Source organism: Nomascus leucogenys, chromosome 3, assembly GCF_006542625.1.
Source record: "Nomascus leucogenys isolate Asia chromosome 3, Asia_NLE_v1, whole genome shotgun sequence".
Taxonomy (NCBI): Eukaryota; Metazoa; Chordata; class Mammalia; order Primates; family Hylobatidae; genus Nomascus; species Nomascus leucogenys.
In genome coordinates, this window is record NC_044383.1 from 117,868,606 (window position 1) to 117,886,979 (window position 18,374).

The following is an 18,374-nucleotide window of genomic DNA, read 5'->3' on the forward strand; positions in this document are numbered from 1 at the left end:
TAAAATACTTCTAGAAGAAGTGTTTCTATATGCATAAAATACTTCTAGAAGAAAACATAACCTGAGGATATTGGCTACAGACAGAAAAAAGAACAGGTAAGAGAAGAGAAAGAGACTAGTTATCGGATCCACCCTTTTATACCTGTGCATTTTGAACCATATGAATGTATTACCTATTAGAAAATAATTAAATGAAAGGTTAAAACATGACTGTATTGGCATTATACGATCCATGTCTGAGTGGCAAATCTTATCACCAGTGGCTGACACGCAAACAGTTCTCATCTCCCAACCTATAGTGCACCATGAGAAGGTAAGGCACTACTGGAATGTGAGCTCTTCGAGGATGCCACATTTTGTCTTTTTCACGGATACATTTTCTGGTAGCTGTTCTTTGTTACTTTTACAGTTTGCTTCCTCATTTTTATTATAATATTTTCCTATCCTTATTATAGAATCTTGGTATTCCTATTGTAGCATCTTTGTATCAATGCTGTGCCAATTCCTTTATTTAGCAAAAAAATAGAATTTGTATCCTTGACAAGTAAAGCTTAACATATCTGTTTTCAAGTGTATCAAATAAGTCCGAATAGGATGAAAATGATCTTAATTAATCTAACATAGGGGAGGTTTTTTTTTTAAACATCTCACACTGTGCAGTATCAACTTGACTTCTCTACATAGGTTTTCCACTGAAATATACAAATTAAAACAAATGGAAGCCAGAATAAAAAATGATGACAGTTTTATTTCTCCCTTCTCAGGAAGATCTTAAGAGCAACATCGAAGTAAATGTTAAAAGAAAAAAAAGGGGGGGCCAAAAATCATCAGCTAAATGTATTAAAAATGAAGTGCTCACCTGAGAAAGACCGCCCCAAAACTGTCTGAAGGCCCCCAAACAGCTAATTAGTTTTGTTTTCTCATCTTCAGGAGTATCCATAAACATGCTAAAAAAAATTAAAATTACATTATTTGTCACTCGTTTTAAAAAGGTAATTACACACAATCAGAATAGTGGATCTTATAACCTTCCAACACGGAACTAAGTAAAATCTGACAGACACAATCACATAAAAACACAAAAGTCTGCCACGCTTACACTCACCCAGGAAAAGCCTCTTCTATAACTTCCGTTTTCTGTAAAAAAAAATGTAAACAATGTTAATTTTAAAAAGGCGTCTCCCTTAGCCAAGTATTACAATGTAACACAGGGCAAGTCACCTTAATCAGCTCTGAAACTATCAATACCTGTCTGGCCTGTTACTGTATCGATTTCAAAGGATACAATGAACTTGACAGCAGTTTGAGAATCCCTAAACCTCCCCGCATACAACCTCGGTGTCAAAACAAGGGAATAAAAAGGGAGGCGTGAGAGGAGGTTGCCCATGCCAGTTTCCTTGGTCGGCTGCCCCCGCGTCTCCCTGTCCCCGAGCCGCAGTCCTGGATGGCCGGCAGCTGCACTCACCACCACTTCTTCGAAAATGCTCTGCAGTTGCGTCTCCATCTGTACTGTCACCCCCGCCTTTCCAGGGTGCCCGGCAAGGCCCGGATCAGACTCGAGCTCTGGGAATATAGGGGCAGAGGGGCAGAGACCTCCGGAGGAAACCGTAGCTCCCCGGCGTCGCTTCCCTCCCCCAGCGCTTTACCAGGAGCGTTTCCTCCGGAGCTCAGCCAACAGCAGGAACCTGTACGGAAGACGGGAAGGGCCCGGTACGGGCTGTTTGCAAACCCCGCGGAAACCAGCGGCGCCGCCAGATGGTTCCGTCTGTGGAGAAGGGCGGCCCACAAGCCGGACGAGAGCGCCCCCAAACGGAACCTTGAGCCCAAGGACCCCTGAGGCAACGTCGACCGCAGGCCGCCACCTCCCGGCTGGAGAAGGAGTTGCTTCCTGTTCGGGGCTAACCCGTTTACAGACTGGGAAATGGAAAGCTTAGAACCCAGAAGCTGCAGCCTGCGGAAAATGCTGGAGCCGCAGTTGATGTCTGTGAGCAGCTGATCTTCTGGACCTCCATCAGCGGCCTGCAGCCAGGAGCTGAAGCCACAGAGACGGTGTCTTCTCAGCTATGATAACCTCAGTGCAAATGTAGTTGATTGACTTTTGAATGCCAAACCAATTTTGCTTCTATGGTATAAATGCTACTTGGTCATAATATATTATCCTTTTTAATATATTGCTGGATTCTATTTGCTATTATATTGTTGAGAGTATGTGTTTTTCTTCACATGCCACCATCATCACCAACCCCTAAAACATCTGTTATGTCTTTTAAATGATCAGCTTTCTTTACCTCATAAAGAAAATTGTTGATGAGAGTCATAGACATCCAGAGGCCTTTCACTTCTTTGAGGGCTGTGAAATGCCACAAACTGCTAAGCATGAACTACTCCTTCGTAGCTGCTAAGTGATGAGCTGATGACTCCGCATTCATGGTTTTGTTATACAAGTCTCTGACCTGGCATAAATTTAGTTTTCTAACAACTTTAATATGCACATGCAACCATGTTGTCCACACAATAGCTACTAAAAGCTGAAAAGAAAGAATTCAGATTTCCGGCTGGAGAAAAACTTGAAAAATTAGGCTTAGTATATTGTTTGCTAGGGTTGCCATAACAAAATACCACAGACTGGGTGGCTTAAATAACAGAAATGTCTTTTCTTGTAATTCTGGAGGCTAGAAGTCTGAGGCTGAGGTTGGTAGGGTTACTGTGTATAGAGGCCTCTGCCCTTGGCTTGTAGATGACCTTCTTCTCCTTGTGTCTTCACATGGTCTTCCCTTTGTACGTGTCTGTGTCCTAATTTTCTCTTCCTAGAAGGACACCAGTCAGGTTAGGGCCCATGCATCTACTCTAAAGAGCTTCAGCTTAGTTGAAGGCGTAGACATTTTAAACCATAATATAGTATGATATGTGCAATACTAGTGATGCTAATAAAGTACCAGGGAGAAAAGGAGGAAATACCAATTTTTCTACAGAAAGGGATTTAGAAAGATACCTAGGTGAGTTTGCTTAGACCGCTGTGAACAGCATACTATAAACTGGGGGGTAATTTGAGTCTGAGCAAACTGAAAGCTGAGAATTCAGGCTTCTTGTTCCATCCTTGTCCTATCATGATTTAGAGTGGGGGGACTAAAGAGCCAACTGGAAACTCTGAGCAGCTGGGCAGGGCTTATCAACTTTGAGCATCATTATAGTGTGTTCTGGGGACATTGTTTCTTGGAGAATCCCCAAAGTTGGTATCATCAGGTCTTTCCCCTTAGGCTGGTCTGAGTCACCAAGGAAGATACATCTAATCTCTTACAAGTGGGTAAAATTCTGACTGGCTGCCAAGCTTCTTGCAGCCAAAAGGAACAAGAAGCCTGAGTTCTCAGCTTTCAGTTTGCTCAGACTCGCATCACCCCAGTTTATAGTATGCTATTCACAGCAGTCTGAGCAAACTCATGTAGATATCTTTCTAAATCCCTTTCTGTAGAAAAATTTGTATTTCTTTCTCTTTCCCCCTGGCACTTTATTAGCACTACTAATATTGCACAGATTATACTATATTATGGTTTAAAATGTCTACTTCTTCAACTAGACTAAAGCTTTTAGAGTAGATACAGAAATTAAACATGCCTGCATTTCCTAACACCTGGCGTAAAGTCTGGTACTTGGTGGTGCTCAGTCATTATTCGTTACTTTGGGTAGAATAAAAACATCTGAAGTGCCTTTATTTTATGGACAAGACTTCCTTTGAGGTAATAGATATTTCTGGAATGCTGGATGTAGAGAAAGATTTGGAACACCTAAAAAGTTATACCTAGTAAAGTTATTATAATTTGTAACAATTGGGTTCACTCGACATTTATGTATGTGGTAGCTTATACGTCTAATGTTATTTCTGAAACCATTACAAAATTTATTCAGCAAGTGTTCATTGAATGTCTTCTAGGTGTTGGCCACTGTGCTAGGCACTAGAACAAGACTGCAAGCCCAAACTGACCTAGGTCCTGCCACCACAGAGCTGACACGGCAGAGAGGAGTTTAAAGGTTTGGGGAAATAACTTGGTGCATGCCAGGTTTCAGAGACGTAAACAGTACGTGGCCTGTACTTTCTGCTTCATGGACGGGCACTGTGGGAGCACCGTGACACTGAGCTCTACCTCAGAGAGCCCAGGCACCATGGTTGTTTTATAATGTCTCTTCTGGAGGCATCTCTAGAGTCTGAGTCATAAATGAGGCCCTCATGAGTACACTAAAAATGAGAAGAGCCTATGAAAACCTGGAAAATGTTTGGAAATCAAATGATTTCTGAGTTTCAAAATGAACAGGAGAGGGCTCCTAGAAATCTAACACTATTAGGGAAGATGTCTGTACTTGAGGCAAAGTAAGAGAAACAGTCTTCCATGAACCAGAGACAACCTTAGGAATGCTGATTGTTCAGCAGAAAACAATTGCTACACCACAGGAGTCATCATATCAGGTTCCTCATCTCCAAATTGATTATAGATGTTCATTGTGCTGATCAGTAATGAGATTTTTATTTAGTCAGAAAATCTCGTTTCACACACATAGGTACTGGCAAACAGTGGTATCAAACTGTGACCATTGATTCTACTTTGCCATAGTCATTGTTTGGAGGACTAGAGCTGGGCTCTCTATTCCATGCCGAGGGGTTTGCTTTGTCTCCTGGTGTGTACCATTGCCTCTCAGACCTGGTTTGGCACTGCTAACATCAGTCTCACCAAGACAGCCAGTTCTCAATTCAGCTTCGATGTTGGATCTCCACTTGCTGAGGATTAGCTTCTGTCCTTCCTATACCAACTGCCTACCTGGTTAGCTTTCTGATTGCTTTGTGTGCTTGTCAATCTCCTTGTAGGTTTGTCAATCTCCTTATAGGTTTTTCTGCTTTTTCCTCATGACTGGCTCTCCCTGAAGTTAGTCACCTGCCCATCTATCTCTGGCATCATGTTATTATGTGAGGTCTCCCTTCCTTTGTGGACTCCTTCTTCCTTTTGCTGTTGGACCTGAGCCTAGCATCTGCCTCACCTCTACCACCCTCCTCTGTGTGATTGGTTTCTCTGGGCTCTCCCGGTCTAGCTCACACACCTATCACCCAAGATCTAGCACTGGAACCAGGAAGGGCAGGTTCCTGAGACAAAGAAGTTGATGTTGGCAGGCCCCTAGGGCTTTTCTGAGACAACAACAACCTATTTGTTGCCAGAATTCTGTGGACATTGGGACCTTCTGTAACATGAGGAATGTTTATGGTTTACATTGATTGGTGATGTAATGGTAGCTGCCTCTCAGAATGCAAGTGTTCTAGGCCATTAACTTACTTACAGATTGCTCTGAACATTAAAATGTTCAGAGTAAAGTTTTCAGAACGAAGAAGGTACAGGTTGTTCTGAAGTTGAAGAAGAAAAGAAGAGAAGGTACAGATTGTTATGAAGTTAAAGAAGAAGAGAATAGGCAAGCTTTCAAATCCAGTTAACTTAGAAAGTGTTGGTTTAGATCTAAGTGACATAGGCAGTCTATTCCAAAGTCTAAGTTGCATGGAAGGTGTGGTTTTGGCTTGTGTCTATGGATCAGTGAACTGTTAGGAATAAGTTTCTTTCTTTCTTTTTTTCTTTCTTTCTTTCTTTCTTTCTTTCTTTCTTTCTTTCTTTTTTGAGATGGTGGTCTTACTCTGCTGCTCATGCTGGAATGCAGTGGTGCCATCATAGCTCACTACAGCCCCAAACTCCTGGGCTCAAGCAATCCTCCCCGCATTCTCCCACCTCAGCCTCCTGAGTAGCTAGGACTACAGGCATGCACCATAACTCCTGGATAATTTTTTATTTTTCATTTTTTGTAGAGGCAGGGTCTCACTATGTTGCCTTGGTGGGTCTCAAACTGGCATAAGTGATCCTCCTGCCTCAGCCTCCCAAAGTGCTGGGATTACAGGTGTGAGCCACTGCATCCAGCCAGGAATAAGTTTCTAGAACTAGAAAGACTCAAAAGAGGTTGGGGTTTAGAGTTCAGTTAGAGAAATTGTTATAGCCGAAAATATAGCTAGTGACTTGGCAATGCCAACCATCTTCACTATACCTGCTTGTATTATATATAGGTAGATTCCTTGAGGTTTATTCATCTCAGGACCTGAAGGACTAGGATGTGTCCCTATTATCATATCCAAAATTTAGTGACTTAGAGATAATCTATTAATCTCTGATAATTCTTAAAAATGAAGAATTCAATGTCCAGAATCACTTAATTTGTAACAGAGACAGTCACTTACAAGCTAAGCCTTTATCAGAGGCCCCCTGACTTCCCCACCTAGGATTTTTTTGTGTGTTTTTCAGGGTTGAAAGGGGATGGGGATATACTTACTGTGTACCCACAATTTTTTTTAATTAAAAAAATAAGAAAAGGGATGAGGGATGAGGATGAAGGAAGAGAGAAGTGAAATTCTGACAGCATAGAACATAAGGAATCACTTAGTAAAGATACAGAGTAAGAGTCAGTAGTACGTTGTTGATATGGTTAGGCTTTGTGTCCCCACCCAAATCTCATCTTGAATTGTAGTCTCCACATGTTGAGGGAGGGAAGTGATTGGATTCTGGGGGTGGTGTCCCCCATACTGTTCTCGAGATAGTGAATTTTCACGAGATCTGATGGTTTTATAAGTGTTTGACAGTACCTCCTATACACACATTCTCTTCTTTCTCCTGCCACCATGTGAAGAAGGTTCTCACTTCTCCTTTGCTTTTCACCATGATTGTAAGTTTCCTGAGGCCTCCCCAGCCATGTGGAACTGTGAGTCAATTAAAGCTCTTTTCTTTATAAATTATCTAGTCTCAGGTAGTTCTTTATAGCACTGCGAAAACGGACTAATATACTTGGTATACAAAACTGGTATAGAATCAAGTTACATTTTGGAGAATAGCATCTGAAAAGGAAGAAGCATACCAGGAAGAAGCATCTGAAAGGGCAATTGGAGTGTCAGAACCAGGTTAAGAGCAGGCTCCGTGGCGCAATGGATAGTGCACTGGACTTTAGCCTACATCGAAAGAACGAGGTTAAGCTCAACAACTAATGCTGATGCTTTCGCTGGTTAGGCCTATAGGTGGAATTCGTGAAGTTGGGGGTATACCGCACTAATTTTTAATTTTTCTAATTCTGAAGCCCAGGCTCACCTGATTGTGGCAGCGGCGAATGTCCAAAATATGTAGGACGGGGCAGGCTGGCAACTCAGGCTAATGCTGCTGTTTTGGGAATGAATTTTTTCTCTGGTAAGCCTGTTTTTGCTCGTAAGGACTTCAACTGATTGGATGAGGCACGCTCTCACATTATTGAAGACAATTTCCTTTTTTAAAGTCAATTAATTGTAGTTGTTACCATATCTACAAAATATCATCACAACATTACCCTAGATTAGCGTTTGATTAAATAACAGGATAATATGGCCTAGCCAAATTGACACACACAACTAATCATCACAGCAGGAAGGAAAAGTAGGATCCCCAGCAACTGGAGGTAAGGCAGAGTCAGTGCACTGCCATGAGTGCAAGTAGGCAATCAGAACCCAGAAACCCATAAAAATGGAAGGCACATAACAAATGATTAGATAAAAGCCATAGATCCTAGGAATCCCCTAAATTTGAGACAAATTATGACATAGGTTTGGTCTTTGTTTTTTAAAAATCAGAATGATTCAACAGCAAAATACTCCGAAGAAGCAGCCTGGTGGTATTTCATTTCTGAGATATCACTAAAAGAATCGTGTGTAAGTGACCAAGTCCCTTTGGTGGTCCTCTGACCTTATCTGTAAAATCCAAAAGTCTGATTAGAATAATTACAGGATGTTTGCAGAAAAGAATTTGAATGTAAAGTGCTTAGACTGCTCTGGGCTGCATATCAAATAACTAAGAGGGATATTTATTTGTTTGTTTGTTTGTTTATTTATTTATTTTGAGACGAAGTCTCACTTTGTTGCCCAGGCTGGAATGCAGGGGCATGATCTTGGATCACCACAACCTCTGCCTCCCAGGTGCAAGCGATTCTCAAGCTTCAGCCTCCCAAGTACCTGGGATTAGAGGCAGCTGCCACCATGCCCAGCTAATTTTTGTATTTTTAGTAGAGATGGGGGTTTCACCATGTTGGCCAGGCTGGTCTCGAACTCCTGACCCCAGGTGATCCACCTGTCTCAGCCTTCTAAATTCTGGGGTTATAGTTGTGAGCCACCATGCCTGGCTAATTTTTGTATTTTTGGTAGACATGGGGTTTCAGCATGTTGACTAGGCTGGTCTCGAACTCCTGACCCCGGTGATCCGCCCGTCTCAGCCTTCCAAGCCTTCCAAAGTGCTGGGATTACAGGTGTGAGCCACCGAGCCCGGCCAGGATATTTTAAAAATACTGCTGCCTTAGCCAAAACTACAGAAGATCATTAAACTGAAGTGGAGCCTGGGCTTCAAAAAAAAAAAACTTCTCTGAGTACTTCTAAGTTCATCCAGTGTGGAGAGTCAGGTGCCCAAATTATTCAAATACGTTTTTTTATTCTGGTTTTTAAACACATAGTACTCCATGTGGTTCCTGGAAAGAAATCTGGAAGAACCTGGATTTGGTTGTCTTTATGGCATATTCTAGTTCTAAAATGAATTCCTTCTGTATCAACAACTAATGCTGATGCTTTTGCTGGTTAGGGATATAGGTGGAATTGGTGAAGTGGGGGGTGTACTGGACCAATGGAGTGATGGAAAAGACGACCACAAACCCATAACGCCAGAAAAGGAAACGTGGCTCTCATGCTGCAGATTTATGTTTTATTTATTTTTATTTTTTCACTTTTTTATATTTTCGAGACAGGATCTCAGTCTTGTTGCCCAGGCTGGAGTGCAGTGGCGTGATCTCGACCTGCCGGCCTCAAGTGATCGTCCCACCTCAGCCTCCCAAGTAGCTGGGACTACAGGCATGTGCCACCACGCCTGGCCAATTTTTTGAATTTTAAATAGAGACGGGGTTTTGCCTTGTTGCTCAGGCTGGTCTCCAACTCCTGGACTCAAGCAGTCCTCCCCCCTCAGACACCCAACATGTTGGTATTACAGGTGTGAGCTACCACGACTGGCTATTTTTTTTTTTTTTTTTTGAGATGGAGTCTCGCTCTGTCGCCCAGGCTGGAGTGCAGTGGCGCAATCTCGGCTCACTGCAAGCTCCGCCTCCCGGGTTCACGCCATTCTCCTGCCTCAGCCTCTCCGAGTAGCTGGGACTACAGGCGCCCGCCACCACGCCCGGCTAATTTTTTTGTATTTTTAGTAGAGACGGGGTTTCACCGTGGTCTCGATCTCCTGACCTCGTGATCCGCCCCCTCGGCCTCCCAAAGTGCTGGGATTACAAGCGTGAGCCACCGCGCCCGGCCCACGACTGGCTATTTTTTATTTTTTGTTACAGGGCCTTGCTCTGTCTCTCAGGCTGGAGTGCAGTGGCGTGATCATGTGGCGGGCCAGGTCTCACAAACAGGCAGGCCTCCATAGCAACTGTTTCAGCACTGACTGAATGGTTAGGTTAAATATTAAAGGCTGAGAGAGCCAGTGCCCTTACACAAAGGCCAGAACGAGTAACAAAGGCCCACCAAGACTCTTGCCCAGGCCTTCCTAGGCCTTGAAGCGTGACAAGATAATGAAGGAATACTCAGACTCCTTGTGACAAGACAGTCTTTGGGAGATTCCTAGCAGCTGCCGGGTGAGGTTTTCCTGGAGACTTTCCCGAGGGCTATCCCATGCGCAAAACAATACGTCCCTCTCCTTACCCGGGAATAACAGAGATCTGGGTGGACGCGCTCAAAGGGTAAAACCAGATTTATGCCGGGAGCCTATTATTTTCCTATCTGGGCTTGTTAAGCCATTTGCCTGGTACTGCCAGGGAAGCAATAGGGCTCGCTTATACACCCGCTTTGCATTTGGTTAAGATCAGGTTTTGAGTGGGTTTTGAGTCTGTTCTGCCCGAGTGTACCCCCGCTCTTTTCTTTGTCTGAAATCTGTCTCTGCTTGTTTGTGTATCTGTCATGGCTCACTGCAGCCTCAAACTCTGGCCTCAAGGGATCCTCACACCTCAACCTCTCCAGTAGCTGGGACTATTGGCATGTGCCACCATGCCTGGCTAATTTTTGTTGTTGTTGTTGTAGAGACAGAGTCTCCCTATGTTGCCCCGGCTGGTCTCAAATTCCTGGACTCAAGCAATCCTCTTCCCCATGATTTTCAGAAATAGTGTCTAAATCCTGTGATTTAGACATGTTTAGTTAGAGTAGTGATGCAGCCATTGTATTTATATTAGAATATATTCTTTTCATAATTTTTTTCTCACTGCTTTTAGGGTTGGAAGAGTTTAGTTAGTTAGAACAGTGTTTTCCAAAGGGTGTACTGCAGTCTACAGGATTTTGATAATCTTTTCATCAGAGGAGTATTCAAACTGTATTTAACAAAGGGGGTTGTCATAGAACTCATGTTCCATGGAACCACACTTTGAGAATCACTGCCTTAGGGTCACCGAAACTAGAAGAGCTTAGCATCCACTATTTGCTAAAATTCTCTTTGACCAACACTATTATTAATTTAGCTTCTTTCATCACAAAACTGTAACTCCTTTTTAGCATGGAGTACACATGCTAGGATGCACCAGTCTAGATAAACAAGAAAATAGTGAATTTAAATTGATTAGTGAAAATTGCTTAGATTTGGGGAGTTAGAAGTCTTGGGTATCAGTTCTAGTTCTGGCACCTAGTAAATAACTTTGAGCAATAAGTCATATATAATAACTTAATTTAAATAATCATAGCCTTAATTTGCTCACCTAAAAACAAGAATAAAATGTTTATAAGGGATATTGTTAAGTTTGACTTGAGCTAACGTGTATAAAAACTTGTCAAATTGTGAACACTGTAAAAACCAAGACATAATTATCACAGAACTAAGTACTTTATATTGGTTCAGTAGAGTTTCAGAATTTCTACCTGTAGTCAAAGCACGTGTTTTGCTATGTTGATTTTCAGCTGCTATGAAGTTTATAGAAAAGCAGAAAGTCTGAAATTTCTGTGACAAGGCTTTTTGTTTGGGGTTATTTTTAAAGAAAACAGAAGATAGGATTGTATTAAAATTTGATGATTGTATTATTCTTGTTATATATGTCTTGACTAGCACTTAGTAAAAGTTATAAGGAAAAAAGGAGCAGTTGTCTGCAATATACTAGAAATGAACTTCAATCTTTTCACACGATTGTTATTACATTTTTCCTCTGTCCAGATTGCCCAATCACTGAAGAGCTGTGATCTTCCTAAACAGTTAAAAGTCAGGCACAGCTATGTAACTCATACAGTTTCTCTTTGCCAGACTAGACGAAAGAAGGAGCACTACTGTATCCTGATAAAACAGGTCTATGCAGCTACCAGGACAATGGAATCTATGTTGACTTTAGCAATGGAACAACCTGTTAAGAAGAACACTCTTAAGAAATATAAAATAGCTTGTATTGTAAGTACAATTCTTATTTTTAGTCTTTCTAGTTTTGTGACAAATGTTAAAAGTATATGATTTCCCATTTACATTTCTTTGTGTTGCTATTAAAATGTAAACTTTTAAGTAAGTGTATTCAGTATTGTCCCTTATGAAAACTCTAATGCAAATTAATATCTTAAATCATATTTTACAAGTAAGAAATTTGAGTACCAACAAGTTAACATTACATTAAACTCAAAAGTTGGAATCCATGACAGAACGCTTTGTGGCACTGATTTTTTGCATGATTATAACTACCTCTCCATCATTTTTTATTGTATGAGTATTTTAAGACAAGAAAGTGAGAAATTAAAATCATCGTACCCTATTATTTGCTCAACCAACGATTTTATCCTATTTTACTTCACTCCTAGAGATAGTCTCTTTTGCCTATTTTCTCTTTCTTGTCATTTTGAATGGTAAGATCTCCTGCCACCACCCATCACCCCCTAAAAAATTTTTCCTTGTTTTTCTTTTCTTTTTTCTTTATTTTTCTTAATTTTAAATATTTTTCTTTTTGCTACAGAAATACGCTTATCCATTTCCTTGATTTTATTACTCTCTCTTTTCCTTTTGCCATCAAACTTTTGGGGAAAAGAGGGCTCATTTCATTGCTTCGGTTTTCGCAGCCCCCAACCATTCCTTTGTGCTCCGGCTTTGTTTCTACTGTACTAAGTCCCCAACTCAAAAGTCAGTCCTCCTCGTCCTTCGTCCACTTGAGTGTTCATAACAACAGTAACTGCCTGGTACTTTCTCATTCTGAATTATTCTCTCCCCTTGCTTCCACCATGACATTGACATTTTCATTTTTATGACTTTTTTCCTTATCTGCATTCTTAGCCAACAATTTATCTTTATTCTCATGAAAATTATAACACAAGCTTCACTCAACCATATCTAAGATCTCTTAAGAAATCTCATGTTCTCTAATAGATTTTTTAATTTCATTTTATTTTTGAGACAGGGTCTCCCTCCGTTGGGATCTCACCTCACTGCAACCTCTGTTTCCCAGGCTCAAGTGATCCTCCTGCCTCAGCCTCCTGAGTAGCTTGGACCACAGGCACATGCCACAAGGCTCAGCTAAGTTTTTGTGAGTTTTTTTCTTTCTTTTTCTTTTTTTTGTAGAGACTGGGTTTCACCATGTTGCCCAGGCTGGTCTCAAACTCCTGGATCAAGTGATCCACCTGCCTTGGCCTCCCAAAGTGCTGGGACTACAGGCATGAACCACTGCACCTGGCCTCTAGTGTTTTTAAGAGTCATATCCCCAGCCAAGAATTCCAAGTAATCCACCAGCTCTGACTTTTTGCCCAGTCTCTGTCACACAATTTCTTTTTTCTTTTATTTTATTATTTTGGTAATATGTATATTTTTAGAGACTGGGTCTCGCTATGTTGCCCAGGCTGGTCCTGAGCCCTGGGCTCAAGCGATCCTCTCACTCAGCCTCTTGAGTAGCTGGGGACTATGTGTGTGCCCCAGTGCACTAGCCTGTTTCAAATGCCTGCTTCCTGACTCCTGACTCAGTATCTTACACCAAAACTAATTGCATTATTTTTTCACACCAATCTTGCAGCAGCTTTTCTCTATGTCCTGTACTTTAAGGTCACCGCTATTCTCTGTCTCTCCAGAATTGTTTCAAGAAGTAAATAAAACAATGTGAAATAATGTGTGTAAATATTAAGCCTAGTAACAAAGTAAATCCTCAATATATTCCATTTATTCTTTATCCTTCTGAGAATTTGAATTTCAGAGTGCTCTTTATAGCTCTTATGCTAACATATATATATATATATTTATTTTTTTTCTCTTTTTTTTGGAGACATGTTCTCACTCTGTTGCCTAGGCTGGAAGTCAGTGGCATGATCATGGCTCACTGCAGCAACTCAGGCTCCAACTTGGGCTCAAATTATCTTCCCATCTCAGCCTCCCGAGTAGCTGGGACTTCAAGAATGTTTATTATATTTATCCCAGCTTATCAATTCAGGAAGTTATAAAATCTTCCACAGCAAAATTTGTGCATCATTAATTTCCCTTCTTTGTATCTTTCTAGTGGTTTTTGAGTATATATAATGAAGTTCAATATTTTTAAATCATTGTTTCAAAAGTACCCTGATGTCTTCAAACTTTAATAAAGTTTCACTGAAACATTTTGAGTTTGAGTTTTACTGAAGTTTCACTGAAACATCTGCTGTGTTTCTAGCACTCTTTGTTTAGCCCAGTTAAAGCCAAATGATGTGTTCTCAGCGGTTTTTGACGTTCAGAGTATTCTCCACACTTTGTGCACAGCGTAACATAGTTTAAGATACCTGTGCACCCCAATATCAAGAAGCTTTTTTGGAATTACATATTTATAGTAAATGATTATAAAGGCTTAAAAATAAGCTTCTTAGGTGGGGCACGGTGGCTAGTGCCTATAATCCCAGCACTTTAGGAGGCATAAGAGGATCGCTTGAGGCCAGGAGTTCCATACCAGCCTGGTCAACATAGTGAGACCTCCAACTCTAAATAATAATAATAATAAAAAATAAATAAGTCTTTTACTCTCAAGGAGCTCACAGAATAATGTAGAAAACAAGCCACAAATATATGGAACAAATACAAAATCATGAAGAAACAGATTCTAACATTAAATATTGTGAAGTTCTTAAGAACAGCTAGATGTTGTTGATTTTTCTAGCAAGTTTGAACAGCAAAAGTACCACAGATAAGGTGTAAAGCAAAATATGTTAATTTGTAAGTCTATGATGCATGAGGTTTACCAGAAGGAGTTCCCCAACGTTGTTTTTCTGCTTTGTAGTCACTCTAGTTTCAGTCGCCTGTGTCTTCTAAGCACCATGACAAGGGAGGAACTGCTAATGGTGTTATTTAGTAAATGTTTATGTTCATTTTTTCCTCTCCATCCTCTCCACTGAATGAACATGTACTGAAATGTCACTGACCCTTGGGCTAACTTTGAGACTTCATATAAGAATTGTTTTCTTAGTATTTTAACATAGCTTCCCAGTCGTTGAATTCACTTCCATTGTTAACATTAGATGTGTTAATTTTCCAGTTGACTTTCAGAATGAAAACAACTCTCAAAAAAAAAATTTATGTAGTTCTTAATTATCTAAGCAAAATCTGATTTTTTTTCTTTTGTGAAAGTTATTTTTTGTGTCTGAAACTATAACAAAGGTTATTGTAAAATACTTTCCTAAGTAATTTGACTATGTGTCTTTTTGCCATTCTTTATGACAACATACAGTATTCAAGCCCTGTCATCCAGCATGCTTATCTCTGGACTTCATGGAAGAGGAAAGAGGGCAGCTAGAATTATTCTCCTTAATTATATCATAGTTTAATCTAATCATAGCATAAAGTTCATTACACCAAAGGGCTTTGTCAGCAGAGTGATAATGAATGACACAAACAATCTTTGGTCAGGCAGTTTCCAAATTATCCTAAGTGGTTTGTATGAGTGGAAGACCAAAGCATATCATTTGCCAGTTAACTATTTGGACAATATATTTTTATGTATGTTAAATATTATCATCATCCTGTGATAGAGTAGGAAAAAAAAGCCCTGCTCCCTTAGAATGAGGCAGTTAAGGATTTCTTTTCAATAAGTGATCTGCAAATGGGTGCCTGGTTTAAAAAAAATGGCCCAGAAAAATGGTTTTATGGTTTTAGTTCTTAACTTTAACTCAATTTGCAGTTAAGTTCATTGCATTTGAATGGTAAATGTGTTTGAATTTGAAGATCTGTAATAAATGGTATCTTTAAATTCTTCCAAAATGTTCTTTCTTAATTTCAAGCATTAAATAAAATACTATACCTCTATTTATGCCAGATACTAGATCATTGCTGGATCTGGTATCTGGCATAACCAGTACGCTGCAGGTACTTAGAGAGAATACTGAGAAAGGGTGGTTATTTGTATCTTTGTAATTAAAAAAAAAAATTATAAAAGTTACTTTTTCTTTTTTGCAATAGGTTCTTCTTGCTTTGTTGGTGATTGTGTCACTTGCATTAGGCCTGGGGCTTGGACTCAGAAAACCAGAAAAGCAAGGTATACCCCTCAGCCTTTTCTCAGAACATTCCCTTATTTCTTCTTTCTTCTGGCCTTAATTCATTAAAATGTATCTACCATCCCAAGCCTCCTCTGTCCTCCATACAGCATTCTACTCCTAGACATCTCCCTCTCCCCACTCTGCTTATCAGGAGTCCACATCTGCGGTTGGCATTGCTCACTGTACTTTCTGGACTTTACTTTTTCACCCGGCTCATTTGAGACTCATTATCATTCCAGTGTTTTTCTCTTACCTTTCTCCACCCTTTTTTTTTTGGCGAGGTCTCACTCTGTCTCTCAGGCTGGAGCACAATCTCTGCTCACTGCAGTTCCTCCCTGCCCTCGGGTGATCCTCCCATACTTGAGCCTCCTAAGTGGCTGGGACCACAGGTGTGTGCCACCACACCTGACTAATTTTTGCAGTTTTACTAGAGATGGGGTTTCACTATGTTGCCCAGGGTGGTCTCGAACTCCTGGGCTCAAGTGATCCACCCACCTCAGCTTCCCAAAGTGCTGGGATTACAGGTGTGAGTTGCCACGCCTGGCCCTTCTTCATCTTTATAATGGACTTTGGTAAGTGGATCACAGGCTTTTCATTCTGCTCCCACTGTCATTGTCAACATCTGATGACAAAGTATCTAGCCACTTAGTCCTGAAAGTCTTTGTTGCTTCATTCCCATGACCTCCTGCCACCACCCTGTACCTTGACACCACACTAGAGTTGTTCTACCCCTAAAATCTCTTGGTTCTTGATTGAGCAGTGCCAAATTCTTGAAAAGTAGTGCATAATAATATCTTCAAAAATTTTTTCTTATAAGAAGCAAAGAAAAATAGGGGAAATATGTCCCAAAATATAAAAATAACTCACGTTCCTTTTGCTATATTTCATTATTATGAGTAGTAAATGCACCACTTACAAATGACAATATAAAAAGAATTACCTATAATCTTTTTACATATTGTTTTGTTACTTTTACTAAGGTGAAGTATGAGGCCAGTTGCTAGATCATTCAGTCCCCCCGCTTTTTGTTGTTTGTTTTTTGGGACAAGGTCTCACTTTGTTGCTCAGACTCAGTGCAATAGTGTGATCACACCTTACCGCAGCCTCGATCTCCTGGGCTCAAGTGATCCTCCCACCTCAGCCCCCCAAGTACCTGGTATACAGGCATGCATTACCACACCTGGTTAATTTTTTAATTTTACATAGACATGGGGTCTCACTATGTTGTCCAGGCTGGTCTTGAACTCCTGGATGCAAGTGATACTCCCACCTTGGCTTCTTGAAGCACTGGGATTGCTGGTGTGAGACACTGTGCCCAGCACCCTCACCCCATTTTTGTCTTCTTAAAATTTTTATGAGCAATAATCATACCTCGAATAAGCCTCATTGGCTACTATACTGCCAATTCACAAAGCTCTGTCCCCATTTTTAAATTTGACTAAAACCTTCTAATGTCACTCTAGTGAAGTAAGTCTCATTGCTGCAGCATTAGGAAGCCTCCGTAAGGTTAACTGATAATTTTCTAGTCATGTGTCTACTTGAGAAACACTCAGCTTCCCTAGTATGACCTAGGAGCACAGTAGAACTGAAAAGTTGAATAATTGCTGGAAGATTACTATCTTCTCTTGGTCACTTGGCTGTTGTGTTTCTGGATCATGGTGCCAGTCCTTGATCAAAGAAATGTTGACAGGCCATTTCAGTGGTATTGTTTTGATGTTAGTACACACAAATGGGCATCATTTCTTGGCTATTTTACCCTCTAAATCAAATAAATTGATTGCAGAAGGCATATCTAATGTCTGAACAAAACGTCCTTTTGTTCCAGCTCTTTCATTCACTTTAGTACACCCATTGGCTGGCTTCCCAGAGTCATTTTTCCTTGTCTTCTTCCTTTCATCTGAGTTGACCAGCCCTATGTGGCAGCACTCTCTTCCCTCTCCCTGGCAGGGCATTGGTAATTAACTCCAGCCCCTTCTTGCCAGCATCCTTAACATAGTCATCCTCCTTATTACTCATTTTTCCACTGCATCTATTCTCCTAAACCCCAATCCTGGGTCATTTTCACCATTTTCCACTCCAGTTAACTCACCTTCCATAGGCAATATGTATTTTTTCTAATGTGAGTTTTAAAATTTGTGCATGTTCTTACAGATTTACTGTCATGACTACACATATTTTTTGATTGGACATTATGTGCTTGGTATTATTACAATTACTGGAGATAAAGTGGTGAAGACAAGAGACAAAATCCTTCCAGGAGTTTATATTTTAGCATGCAAGACAGACAATAAAAATATAAATAAACAAAAAATATATATAATAAGATAAAGTGCTAAGAAATAAGTAAAGCCCAAAAGAAGGAATCAGGGTCGTGTGTGTGTGTGTGTGTGTGTGTGTGTGTGTGTGTGAAATAACTTTTGAGTAATGACTGAAGGAAGTGAGACAGAAACATAGGGATAGGTTGGGGAGGAACATTCCAGGTCAGAAGGACTATCAAGTGCAAAGGCCAAAGGCAGGAGCTTGCCTGGCATGTTCCGTTTAAGGAATAACAAAGAGGCCATGAACTAGAACTAAAAGGACTAGAGGGAGGTGGTCATTAAATGAGATCTACTAAATAAAGAGGAGCCCGATCAAGTAAAGGTTAGTATGTCAAAGCCTGGTCTTCAACTTTCATTCTGAGTGTTACAAGAACTGATTGCAGGATTTGGGCAGAGGAATGATATGCTCTGGTTTGCTTTTTAATAGAATCCCTAGGGCTGCTGTGTTATGAATAGATAGTAGAGTGAGAGCAGAAGTAGAGAGACCAATCAGGAGATTATTCCAA

General features: G+C 40.6%; 2 protein-coding genes across 5 annotated transcripts in view; one reads left to right on the forward strand and one right to left on the reverse strand.

Moving 5' to 3' along the window:
• The window catches only part of MED23 (mediator complex subunit 23), a 42,410-nt gene extending 40,712 nt beyond the window's left edge, over positions 1 to 1,698 (reverse strand). For 2 of the 3 annotated variants that reach the window (XM_012506101.2, XM_012506099.2), the window contains exons 1-3: positions 1,466 to 1,698; positions 1,106 to 1,137; positions 860 to 947 (exon numbers count right to left, since the gene is read on the reverse strand). In XM_012506101.2, the coding sequence (XP_012361555.1) occupies positions 860 to 947; positions 1,106 to 1,137; positions 1,466 to 1,504 (159 nt within the window). In that variant the 5' untranslated portion in view covers positions 1,505 to 1,698. The remainder of the gene's footprint in view (positions 1 to 859; positions 948 to 1,105; positions 1,138 to 1,465) is intronic. The other variant, XM_030809690.1, reaches the window with a different exon arrangement.
• A 220-nt stretch (positions 1,699 to 1,918) lies between these two features.
• The window catches only part of ENPP3 (ectonucleotide pyrophosphatase/phosphodiesterase 3), a 94,004-nt gene continuing 77,548 nt past the window's right edge, over positions 1,919 to 18,374 (forward strand). Inside the window, exons 1-3 of one of the 2 annotated variants that reach the window (XM_003255717.4) lie at positions 1,919 to 2,083; positions 11,253 to 11,480; positions 15,474 to 15,549. In XM_003255717.4, the coding sequence (XP_003255765.2) occupies positions 11,403 to 11,480; positions 15,474 to 15,549 (154 nt within the window). In that variant the 5' untranslated portion in view covers positions 1,919 to 2,083; positions 11,253 to 11,402. Of the gene's footprint in view, positions 2,084 to 11,252; positions 11,481 to 15,473; positions 15,550 to 18,374 lie in introns of those variants that run through there. The other variant, XR_004027939.1, reaches the window with a different exon arrangement.